General features: G+C 44.1%; 1 protein-coding gene across 1 annotated transcript in view; it reads right to left on the bottom strand.

The window, feature by feature from the left end:
- Window positions 1–13,123, bottom strand: part of LOC102926594 (scavenger receptor cysteine-rich domain-containing protein DMBT1-like) — a 120,115-nt gene that overhangs the window by 60,010 nt on the left and 46,982 nt on the right. Inside the window, exons 18-25 of the mRNA XM_076553836.1 lie at window positions 12,583–12,900; window positions 12,007–12,039; window positions 9,832–9,864; window positions 8,204–8,357; window positions 6,590–6,807; window positions 5,260–5,577; window positions 4,522–4,548; window positions 1,065–1,218 (exon numbers count right to left, since the gene is read on the bottom strand). Of these exons, the coding sequence (XP_076409951.1) occupies window positions 1,065–1,218; window positions 4,522–4,548; window positions 5,260–5,577; window positions 6,590–6,807; window positions 8,204–8,357; window positions 9,832–9,864; window positions 12,007–12,039; window positions 12,583–12,900 (1,255 nt within the window). The remainder of the gene's footprint in view (window positions 1–1,064; window positions 1,219–4,521; window positions 4,549–5,259; window positions 5,578–6,589; window positions 6,808–8,203; window positions 8,358–9,831; window positions 9,865–12,006; window positions 12,040–12,582; window positions 12,901–13,123) is intronic.

The following is a 13,123-nucleotide window of genomic DNA, read 5'->3' as shown; positions in this document are numbered from 1 at the left end:
GCCAGGCTTTGCTGACTCCTCATGGGAGTCCTTATCCTTTTAGAGAAGGGATGGGGGGTGGGTCAGGGTGAGGGGAAAGGCTGGGGGAAGTGGGAGGAGGGATGAGCAGGGGATCTATGGTTGGTATGTAAAATGAATAAAAAAATTCTTAAAGACAAAAAGAAAAAAAATAAGCTGCCTATATGAATAGATGCATGTGTATGCAGTTGGCCCTCTGCATCTAAAGAGTCAACTAAGGGTGACTCAAAAATATTTGACAGAAACCTTGGTGCTGAACATGTGCTGGCTATTTCTTGTCACTGTTCCAGAAACAATGCAGTATAACAATGATTTGTTCCACGTTTACATTGCATTTCTTGGGTATCCTAATAAAACGAGATGATTTAAAGTACACAGGAAAATGTACAAGGGTTATATCCAAATTCTATTATATTTTATATAAAAGATTTAGACTTCTGTGGTAGCTGAGGGGGCTCTTGGAGCCAATCTGTGAACACCAAGGGACAACTGTATATATGATATATAAAATGTAGACACATAAATGTGTACATGTAAATATACATCAAAATATGATTGTTTTCAAATGGATGATGATTGGTAAAAGAGCAGGGAGCACAAGGTACTCAATGAGAGAAATGAATAAAACCCTTCAATCTGTTGAAGGAAATTTCCTAGCAGAGGACCTAATAGAAATTCTTGAAGGAAAAAGCAACTAGACCTATATCACATAGTATCTGAGAAAGGATAACCAGACAGTGAAAATGGGGAAGACCAGATATGCATCTTGCAGAAGGAAGAAACTTATATGTGATAGAGCAGGGGCAAAATCTTCAGGTGTAGACCTCCTAGCTAGAGCTCCATGTCTCCATGTCTGGGTGTTCATAGGTATTAGCTCAATGAAGAGGATACTAGGATAGTAGATGAAAGGATACCCACAACAAAGACTATCAGTGGTCACTTAAAGTGTAAAAGGATGTCCACCCCCATAGAAAGGCATTCCTCTTGGGGAATCACAGATTCAAATCTAGTCCAGCCATTAAGTAGAGAAAGGCAAAGCTGCTTACTTCAGGCTTGGGATCGTCAGCTCTATATTGAACTTCTCAGCCACATGTATCTCCCAGACGCATTCCATGTCAGTGGGGTAGTTTGTAGGATACCAGGGACTGGAGAAGGAGCCTGAGAGACTTGAAATTACTCCTCCACAAGAATTACTTCCTTCTGTGAAAGCAGATGAGAGACCTGCGGTTGGTATCTTCAGAAATGCATTTGGCAGTTTCCCAGATGCAGAATCCAGAATTGCATTACTACAAGTCTACATTGGGAATCATAAAATGGGAAGAGAATTGGCTGGTCTGGATAGTCATAGTTTGGCTGGTACAAGTAGGTATAGATCTAAGAGGAGATGTAGGAGGGCAAAATACATATGATTGGCAAGTAGGACTCTAAAACTGATTGAAAATGGGAATATGTGTATATATACTGGGGACATGTGGGGAGCATCCAGGTTGCACTTCTTTGTGTGCACGTTTGTGCATGTACACGTGTGAGTGGGTGGGCAGAGGCTAACCTTGTATGGTTGTTCAGGTGCTGCCCACCTTGTGTTTTGATACAGGGTCTCTCATTGACCCAGAACTCATTGATTAATGTAGGCTGGCTTGCCAGTGAATCCCAGGAATTCACCTTCTTTGCCTCTCCATGTTGGTATTACAAGCTTACAGCACTATGCTTAGCTTTTTTATATGGGTTCTGGGGCTAAAATTTAGATCCCTGCACTTGTAAGACAAACATTTTACCAATGAGCTATCTCTCTAATCTCCTAGACTATGTATACTTCTTAATGGTTTTCCTAGACTATTGCATGAAAGCCAGCTCAACTCAAGTGAGGCCAACATGGCCGCTTGTGAGGATTCCATCCCACCATTCCTTCCCCCCATGTCATACAGGACAGACAGAGTCCATGCTGTTTATATGAGTTACCACAATGTCATTCAAGTTTGTATGTTACAGGTTGTACTTCCAAGCAAGATGGTACCTTGTGGTTTATGGAAATGAGAAATGGAAGTTTCCCCAAAAAAATCCAAACTAAAAGCCAGAACAGAGTCAGCATTATAATAGTCATTGTATACTTAAATGCCAATGAATGGGCATATTACCACTTTGAAGTTTTAACAGATAATTTGGAGACACTCAATTCTCTTCCCATCCTGATGTTGGATAGAGCTCCCCTTCTCTCTGTAGAGTCACCAGAAAAAGCATAGACAATGCCCATGAAGTCAAATTGTCATAGACATGACTTCTTTTCTGTAGAGTGCTAGGTCCACCAAGCCAAGGGCTGTCCTGACTGACCAGCAATCACCTGCAATGGCACCTCTGTCTTTTAAAACATATACTGTGTAAAGCATCAAGTGCCAAAATCCAGGAGGCCAAAACTCACAATCCTTACAGCCACTATGGGGAAGATCAGACTGGACAAGGGTACTGTTGAAGGAAGAGGGCCATCACTGGGGTCCTGTTGGCTTTTTTTGTAGACAGTTTATATTTCAATATTCTGTACTATCAGCATCTATCATATGGTGGACCAAGGGCAAGAAGTTTTGAAAGTTTGTCCCATGGGATTCTGGTACTTGATTGAGTTTTACATAAAAAGCTTAGTGGAGAAGTTTGAAGTAGACAGGTCAGATGGTTCAAGAACATCCTTAATCGCCGGGTCTTCCTTTTGGCCATGTCTGATGTGAAGTTCAACAATGATGGATGCTAGCAACTTGCCCATCTTTCTTGGTCCTTTGTCAAGAGTGTTGTTGGATATTAATAGAATGGGTTTTTTCCTAATCTAAAGTATCTCATAAGTGATTTTCTTTTGTGCCTAGGTAGGTTGAACCTAGGTGGTTGAACATTGTAAGTGGGGCTTAATAGCCCAGCAGGAGCTAGGAAGTCAATAGTGCTGAGAACAACATGGGCTATGGAGGACCAGTTCAAGAGGTTTCAGAAGGGAACAATATTAGCAATTGAGCAAGAGATTATTCTTATGATATTTTGGCAAATAATATGGCTTTTTGCTCTTGTCCTAAGAATCTTCCTGAGGCTAATCTGAAGAGTTTGGGACGAATTTTGTTGGCAGAGGAGATTTCAAGATCCCCAAATATTGACTCTGCCATCATCTCACTCTGGGATACAGTCTGGACTTGGGTCAGAATTGGCAAGAGACCTCTACCAAGTTACCACTAAATACGTTATGGTCTTGCCAGCCCAGGATATGGACAGCTGCCAGACACCTTGCTGTGCTCCAAAACATCATAAGGTACACTCCCAACTTTGGTATTTGACTGGTCTTCAGGCCTTCACAGGAGGTAGACAGTAGCAACAATCACCAGGTAGGGTTGGGAGGGTTGGAGGTGAAGTCTCAGGAGCTAAAGTCAAGGATAAGAAGAGCTGGGATCCCTTTCCTGGGAAACATGGTGAAGCAGGAGGCAGGATCACACAAGTGCTGGATCTAGAAGGAATCCTGAGCTTTGGTGGAGGTCACTGCTAGACACTGGCATTGAGCAGGTGACTAGAAATTCTGCCATGTGTGTTAGTAAGTCAGCAGATCCACAGAGGAGTCTTGGATGGTTTACTCTCTTAGCAGCATTGTGCTCTCATCCCTCTGGCAGGGTTTGCTATTGAATGCATCTTAGTTTTCCTGCATGCTTGCACTTTTTTAACCCATGCCCTTGTGTCCACCTTTTCCCTCCTCCACATATCAGTTCTCTCCTCAGCCACAGTGACTTCCTTCTCCTTCACCGTCCTGCCCTCCCTGGCTCCATCAGAGAGGATGGTTTGGGATCTAGTTCCATTTGGAAAATGTCACAACCAGTTCTTGTCTGAGCTACTGTTTTATTTTATTACTATTGGGGAAGGGGGAAGAATGCAGGCTATGGGTTGTGTTATGGCATCTCCATACATAAGCATCATTGTACTCTGCCTTTGTCCAGTTCCCTCCCACACTGTGCTTCCTCATCCCCCACTTCCTCCTCGTTCTCTTCCTTCCTTCAGTTAGTTCCCACTTCTGCTCTCCTAGTACATAAATTCCACCACTCTCTCTATTTTCTACCTCCTTTAAAAATTCATCCTCCCCTCTCATAACCCCCTTCTCTGTTTCATGGCCTACAAATGCACATATAAATACACACACACACACACACACACACACACACACACACACACACACACCTTCTCCAACTACATATCTCATAGGGGATTAATGTGCAAGGTATATAAAGAACCACTAGTTTTTAAATTTCTGCTGCATATTAGAATCACATGGGAGCTTGACTATTACTGGTGACTAGAGGTGGCCCTCAAGACTCTGAAGTGGCCAGTCTTGGGAATGGCTGAGCTTCTAGAAGTCTCAGAAGCCCCCTGGGTAGTTCTAGTATGCCACCAGAATAGGAAATCACTGCTCTGGTCACTGTCCTCCAGTGTCTAGGTGAGGACACAGATTTCTCAACGTTGAAAAGATGGAATTTACAGTGTCAGACTTACCTGTGGGTGAAGGAGTCACCTCTGCATCTGCATGAACAGGAAACAAATGAATTTAGGGAATTTAAATTGCATGGAGACAAAGAAATGCTAATTTTTCTAATGTGGGCATGTCTCAAGCAGACAGGCTTCATGGTATATAAGCAAGCACATAGCTATAGTTTTTCCTGGGAAAGTGGCTTCACATCTGGGCAAGGTGCAGATAATAGGAAAAGCCAAATAAGTGTCCCTGGGCGTCTGTCCTCAAAACAGCCAGACTCAGCATTCCCTGTCTACCTTGCTGGAGGGGTGTTCTGCTTGTCAATTTACCAGTACTGGGACCACCTAGGAGACAAACCCCTGGATTGTTGAAGGCGTTTCTAGATTAGGCTTATTGAGGTGGAAAGACTCACTCTAAATATGGGCAGCACCATTGCATGGGCTGCAGTTCCAGACTGCATAAAAAGAAGGAAGTTCAGTGCCAGCATTCACCTCTCTCTGCTTCCTGGTTTCAATACAATATGACTAGCTGCCTCAAGCTCCATCCTCCATGACTTCTCTGCCAGGGTAGACTGCACCTGAACTGTGAGCCAGAACAAACCCTCCCTTCCATAAGTTGCTTTCATTGGGTATTTTGTTTACAGCAATAAGAAAAGTGACCAATTTGGCCATTTTCAATAGAGTCCCATCCCTGCTCCGTTCATGGCTTCTATCCATCACTAAGCTGCCTCATAGAAGAACTCAGTATGGGAGACACAGTACCTGAGCAGATAACCCCAGCATCCTCATGGTGGCCACAGTTGTGGTCTAACCAGGCAGAGCTGGGGCACTGGCCAAAGTGGTTCTCCTTTCCTGAACACTGAATGTTGTCCAGGAGGATGTTTCCAGAGCCTGGGCCAAAGTAGGCACTTCCAGGAGCAGCGATGGCATGGCCACACCCCAGTTGTCTGCACACGACCTCAGCTTCATTCATGTCCCACAAGTCATCACACACGGTGCCCCAGGCCCCCTGATGGAGGACCTCAACACGTCCCGAGCACTGTCCAGAGCTGCCCGCCAGCCGCAGCACTGGTCTGTCTTCTAAACAGAGGAAGATTTCGTTTTTGAGCATGGGAAGGTTTCTGTAGGAAGTGACTCCTAGAGGCTGTGCCAGGGCCAAGGCTAACACAAGCAGAAACCCTTGCGGCTGCCTTGATTCCATATGAAGCCCAAGGGTGACAGAGTCAGACTGACACTGGGGTGGAATCTCACTCTGCTGCTGTGCTCTACTTGGCAATTGTTTCATCTCTCTGAGCTGTTTCCTCATTTGAAAAGTGAGAAATCTAACAGGAGTTTGTCTCAGGGGCCCTTGGGATGAACCGGTGAGAGCACACATATAAGACACACAGGTCACACCCAGAAAGGAGTTCCTTCCCTCGGAGACAAACAAACCCAAACTTCACACAGGAATTTACTGATTATCTGGTTTTCTGGCAGCCTCAAAGAATGGAGTTCCTGCACAGGGAACCGGAACATCAAAAAAAAAATCCCACAACTGACAGGCGGTGTTCCTTGCGGGGTACAAAGTGAACCCAGCTCTGCAATGGCTGGCTGCAAGGCCAGGCCTACAAGGAGTCCCCAAGCCTTTAATTGGGGTGAGCCTATGATTTAGGGCATGTTGGGTGTGAGCTGGGTCAACAGGTAGAGAGCTGGGCTTTTGCATTTCAGAACTCTGGACAGCTCCCAAAAGCGCTTGTGATGGCAGATGCAGCCTATGGACCCTTCATAGAGTATGGCTCTCCTTGGTAGCTGCCTGGCCCCTTACAACTATCCTTTCCAGTATTTTTCTTTTTTCTTTTTCTTTTTCTTTTTTACGGGATGTACATTACCATCTTACTGTCACTTGCTACCTGGCCCTCATGGTGAGAAAAACTAGCCCCTTGTGAAACAGGGGTAGAGTGTGTGTGTGTGTGTGTGTGTGTGTGTGTGTGTGTGTGTGTGTGTGTGTGTGTGTAGAGTGGCAGGGGGAGCAAAAGGAACAGACCTCTGTGAATAGGAGAGTGAAGTTAGAAATTGTTTTCTATTATATCCCCAAGATACCTGAGCTTCCTACCTGACTCACTTCCATCTTGTGAAATTGCATTGAAAAAAGCATAAAACCCAGTATTTGTTGTCATATAATCGCTTCGGAACACCACGGTCAAGATGTCCGAGGAGGAGAAAAATACCACAGCGGATGGGGCACAGAACTTCCCCATGGAGAGTGATGCAATTCTGGGGCCATCGAAGATCTCAATTGAGTCATAGGGACATCCCAGGATATCTTCCAGGCTGGGGGAATGAGAGCTGGGGGTTAGTAACACTGTACCAAGACTGTCAGTATCAGCACCCCAAACCATGACAGTCTCAGAGCATGAAGTTATTCATTATCTTTCCCAAAGCTTTATCAGGACTCTAGTTTCTTTGCCTGGGGAGTATATGTAAAGCTTATTATTACAACTTTGTTATAAGTTTTAAAATCAAAGTAGTTCCGACCAGCCACAAAGATAATATAGCTTAGGAATTTGTGATTGCTCTTTGTTTGGGTTTAAAGCAAGTCCAAACTGACAGCCTTGACACAGTCATGACTGAACCACGATTCAGTGCCTGGCTGAGGCTAACTTATCACGGAATCTCATGGTTTTCCTCTATTGCAGCATGGTGTGTGCTATGCTCAAGAACAGCCTTGTGAATATTTTGCTCAGAGAAAACTTTTGGTGAGGAATGGGGACTTTGACATCAGACAGACCTGTATTCATATCAATGGGCAAGTTAGTTACTCTCCATGATCTCATTGTCCTCGTCTCTAATGAGGATAACAAAGACATCTGTAGGCTATAATGACACTGGAGCATGACAAAGCCTAGGAGCATATAGCCCAGAGGCTGTGGAAATAACTTAGTTGGTAAAGTGCTTACCATGAAACATGAAGTACAGAACCCATGAAGAAATTCTGGTTGTGGTGGCTTAACCTACTTCAAGAGTTCAAGGTCAATGAGAGACCCTCTCTTGAGAAATAAGGTAGACAGTGCCTGAGAAATGACACCTGAAATGACCTTTGATCTCCACATGCTCATAGGTGCAGGCATGTACACATACATATAGAAGAAGCATGCAGTCAATGGTCCGGATGTACAGCATTCTAAAACATCAGCTGTTTCTTCATGCCATGGTGATGAAAAGGTGGCAGTGACTATGGAACACTGTTCTATTTGTGTCAGAGGTGAGGCAACAACTTTTCCCTCTCCTTTCACTTTAGGAAACACTTAGAAAAATGCACAACCCAGGCCTGGAACAGTTGACTAATATGTATCTTAGGAAACTCTCTGAACATTTGTATAAAATATGATGAGCAAAAAGGTTGGCCTGAAAGAACATATATTGGTGCCTAGTGTATACGGTCAAAGGTTTTGAGCATTTAGGGACTTCTTTTAGAAAAAAAAAACCAAAAGACAGACTATCAAAGCAGAGCTGTGTCAAATACATTGATAAAGAATTTCCTGCATGTTTCTAACTAGAAGAGACCTGCTGGATACCACTACAAAAGTAACTCAGACTTGAACGTGGACATGCTGGAATGTTTTTCACTGCTATGCTTTCATCTCACTAAAGGATATGTCTTTACCACAGTTCAACAAACTGATGCTCTTACTCAAATTGAACTTTCTCTTTACAACTAGTTTCTTACTTTAAATTCGGAATCATAAGCTCTATGCGGAAGTTTTTCTCCACGTGGATCTCCCAAACACATTGGATGTCTGTTGGATAGTTTTCTGGGTACCGTGGACTGGAAAATGAACCAGAGAGACTGGAAATGACCCCTCCACAAGAGTTACTTCCTCCTGAAACATGAAAAAGGATGTCAGGTTGCAGCCACATGGTGTCACTGAGTGATCTTCACAGACAGCATGGTCAAAACAGAAAAGTCAAGTGTGGCCAGGTGGCAGTTGGCCTGGGTGAGCTGGTACTTAGTTTAGCATCTCTTGGGAAGCCATTTGATCTAATTCTAATGACTCAAAAGCATCACTGTGTGAGAATCCCCATCCTTCCTTCTGCTCCTACCATCTGAACAGGGATGTCACACTTATCCTCTGCTTACCGAATCTCTCCTTTCCAAAATGGAAAGACTGTTTTCTGGGAGAAAGATGAGGCTCTACATTGTGAGAGACTGGGAAGGAGGGACAGAGAGATGGGCATCTGTCTTGTGAAAGAGGAAACTCTTTGAGGAGGTCTATGGAGCAAGAGGCTGTAGAAGAACTTTGAAGTCTGACTCAGCTGGGAAGGGGAGGGACAAGGGGCAGAGTTGGGAGCTTACGACTGGGACATCCGTACACTGTCATCACTTTGCTGGATCGTGTTTATTTCCTTTAAATGGATGTACTCAGACTGGAAGTTGAGTAATTGGGGATTTATAAAAGTTAAACAAGAAGACAGAGATCTAGTTCTTCCATAGTCATCATCGTTTTTAGTATGAATAGACACCGATCTACAAAGGCAGTATGCTGTCTAAATGAGTAGATAACTTAAAATTACCGAGTTATCTTGGAGGATCTTGAAAGCACAATGCACTTTACTGGTCATATACCTAAATATTATTGAATTGCTCAATTTTCCTTCTTTTCACCACTATGACCATCTTGTAATCCTCCCAGGGTCCCATGAGTTCCTAATCTTGCCTAAGATGGATGCTGGGCACTGCTTCCAGACATCCTACATTTCTGCCACTAATCACATTGTGGGGTGGGAGGAAGCTGGGATCAAATTCGGGGTGTTGTGCGAGTGCTTTCTACCACAGAGCCAACTCCCCAGTCCCTTTTATGGAGACAACATCTCGTTATGTAGCCAAGGATGGCCTTGAACTCAAAACGGTCCTGTCTGTACCTCTCAAGTGAGGAGAGGACAGGTGTATGCCACCGTACTCCACTGATCATTCCATACTCCACTGATGACATCTATAGGTTACAATAACAGGACCAAGACACACATATGTGTCAAGAGAGGAAAACCAGGTGTCTATGAGCATCCATTACAGGGATGTGCCTAAACAAGACAGGCTGAGTGTGAGTCAGATGGATTGTAGAACTACATCCTGCCACCTTGTTGACCTCTTATCTACTTTGTCCTGGGAAGACCCACAGCCTTCCTTTCTCACACACTACTCCCAATAAACAGTCAGCATTTACAGAGTGGCAGCAGCAGAGGAGTAAGCCGCTCACCCACATATGCCAGTGGCTTTTTTGAGCTACATCCATGGACATTGCCTGGAATCTGCTGGCATAGAGTTACCATTCTTTGTTCAAGCAAAGAAATGACTACCTGTTATTGGATCCTGAGAAACTGAAGGAGGACCTAGAAAGAAAAGAGAAGATAACAGTGACATCTAGGAGGAAATCTTTAGTTCCATCTACAATTTAGTGCATGGTGAAGGCTTTCTTTGAAAACATCAATGATTTGGTACAAACATAGAAGAGTCTGGAGCTGCTGAGTGAACATTCCCTATGGTTCTATGCCTGATCAAAGCCAGCCAGTACTTGGATATGCCTCTTATCACCAGATGAGGACTATGCTCCCTCTCTTGAAGGTAAATGGGCTCTGCAACTACTTTGAACAATGGGATATAGCATAAGATATGCTCGTCTTAAGAGACTATTGATGCCTACTTTCTGTTCTAAGAAGGATGCTTACTCATACAGCCTCACTTCATCTTACCCACTGAACAGACTGTATGAAGAGGTCCTGAGACTTCCTGGAAGGGAAGAGGACCTATCTTGCCAGCTGTACCCACAAAGGTACCAATCATGTAAGTAAAGCTATCTTGAGCTCTCCAAACCAGCACCCAGGTAAATGACATGGAGACCCTAGCTTGATGCTCTGAGGAGCAGAATCCCAAGCTGAGCCCTGCTCCAATTCCTGACCAACAAAACCATGGCATGTATTTACCTGTAGCTGTCTTAAAATGCTAAATTTTGGGACAGCAATGGAAAAGCAGGGTGGCTCCTTCCACATTTCTTTATCACCCATACAATTTACACGAAATGAGCAAACTACAGACAAGCCTTCATTTGAATAGCTACTGTTGGAGTTGGGGATATAGCTTAATGGCAGAGTGCTTGTCTTGCGAGCACAAGCCCTGGGTTTGGTCCTCCAGCCTGAGAAATTAAAATATATATACACACTATTCTTGACCTTAACCATGGCCTTTGAGCTTTAAATGGCACTTCTATCACTCATGACCCCAACACATAAGCTGGGCTTGCCTCAGGACACCCAGTACTCATCAACATCTCCTCCAGGTAAATGCTATGAGAAATGCTTTTTTCAATGACCTGTGACTTATATGCTCTCTGCTGAAGCTGAAGGGGAGAATCCAGATACATTCAAAGGGTAAGTTCAGTTTTCCTTCAAGCTAAATATTACAAGATGTCTGATCACCCTTCTGGAGAGACAATGTGAAGAGGTCCTGGAGCACAGGAAACGGAAGGGGGCCCATTCTTAAAGTTGCCCCTAATAGAGTTACTGTGAGCAGACTTTGGATCTCCCTTATCCTCAACCATGGGGATTAAATAATTAACATATCAGGGGCCCTTGCTTAATATTTACCAATGTTTTGGGCAGATGTTGTAATGAAATATGTTTTCATTCACTTCCATTGTCATTACAGAATTTATAGTATATGCATTAGTCTGAGTTTTCTAATATCTGATTATATATACATATGATTATATATATATGTATATCAGTATAAAAGCTTAGTTCCCCATTAATTTTCTTAATGATCAAAATTGTTTAATCTTTGTTAAATATTTCTTCTGAAAACATAGTATGTGTGTTTTAAAGAATTATCTTGGTGATAAGCAACAACCTGAGCAAACTGTCTCCCCATTTTTGCTACAGCTTTGTCTGATGTGGGTGTTCACTGGGCCAATGTGGGTATGGCAAATGAGACTAGAGGTCAGGTGTACTGGCAGTTGACTCAAATGTCCTGGATATCCAAGAGTTCCCTGCTAACTTTCTATGTGTCTGTTTATCTGGAAAATGGAAATAATCAAAATATCTTCCTAAGGGGAATTAAAAGAGTTGGAGGGAGTCCCTGACTTATGAAAATTTGACATGGCTGTCCTTCAGATTTTGAATTTAGATCTTTTCCTGGGGTCACATATGTGGATGATCCTCGCTTGAGATGCTGGACCACAGCAGTGAGCTCCCAGGCAACCACAGATGGTGAGGATATGTGGCAGGTGCTCTCAGTGTGCTGTTGCTGGGCTAGGAAGTCCAGTAGGTTAGGTGTATGAAATGCATTCTTTGATATGATATTCTTACAGTTGGATTTCTGGAACATAACCCCATCATGAGTTGGGCAATGTACATGTATGAAGAGCTCAGAATAATGCCTGACTCTTAGCATTTTTTTTTTTTAAAAAGTAGTTGATACTGTTATTATGGTTGTTCCTGGATGGGAAGTTCCTTCAACTAGGAGGGCAGTGGACCTACCTGGCGGCATGGGTTGAGGGGGGCCATCTGAATCTGCACACACAAAGAAAAGCAACAGGTCACTCTCTTTGGTGAGTTCAAAGGTTGAGGTGACAGGAGGTGGATGGTGAATAAAAGGGACAGGCCTTTTCTGCACCCTTTCTGGGTGCAGAAACCAGCTGCTAAAACTGTCCATTGGGCACTCTCATCTAGGGAAGTCCTTGGCTTAGGAAACTTAGCACAGCCATCAGGTCAGCTGTGTTTTATGGTGGGCAGGACCAGGTTCCTCGGGGTACTCTGATGCAGAATTCCTGGAATTCTTGTTAAAGTGCTGACCCCCTAGCTCCTTTCCAAATCTACGCAGGCATAGTTTCTTGGGAGAGGTGCCCTGGGATATTTACCATAATGCCCCAGCGTGATACCCATAGATACCCTGGACTTCCCGTATACCACCAGGAGCCACTCATGACAGGATATGTGTCTGACCCAGGACCTAGTCCTGAAGGGTTACTTAAAGAATCAAATGGATGAATGGAAAATACCACCCATCAAAGATGGTTTCAAATGTCTTCAGGTGCATAGGAATAAGAGGAATACCTGAGCAGATGACACCGGCATCCTCATGGTGGCCACAGTTGTGTTCCGACCATCCTGAATGTGGACACTGGCCGAGGTAGTGCTCCATCCCAGAACACTGAAGGTTGTCCAGGAAGATGTCTCCTGAGCCTGGGCCAAAGTAGGCCTCACCGAGACTAGAAATAGCCTGACCACATCCTAGCTGGCGGCATACAACCTCAGCTTCATTTGAACCCCACAAGTCATCACACACAGTGCCCCAGACTCCCTGGTGAAGGACCTCCACTCGTCCTGAGCACCGGCTGGAGCCACCCACCAGGCGAAGCTCTGGCCAGTCTCCTGTAGACAGAGGTATGGTGTGAGTCCCCACCCCCATGCCCACATCTGGAGCCTAGCAGTACCAGGCTCAGAGGAGGGTTAGGGTGGGTCTCAGGCATTGATCCTCATGTTTACTGTGGGTTTCTGAGTTGCAGCTAATTTTGTTTCAACAGATTTTTTTTTGTTTCCCATGTTGGTACATGTTCCCATTGATGGTACAAACATAGACCCTTAGGGAGCATGA

This window comes from Peromyscus maniculatus, chromosome 1 (genome assembly GCF_049852395.1).
Source record: "Peromyscus maniculatus bairdii isolate BWxNUB_F1_BW_parent chromosome 1, HU_Pman_BW_mat_3.1, whole genome shotgun sequence".
NCBI lineage: Eukaryota > Metazoa > Chordata > Mammalia > Rodentia > Cricetidae > Peromyscus > Peromyscus maniculatus.
Note: the sequence above shows the minus strand (reverse complement) of the source record. Positions and strands in the feature narration are given on the sequence as shown.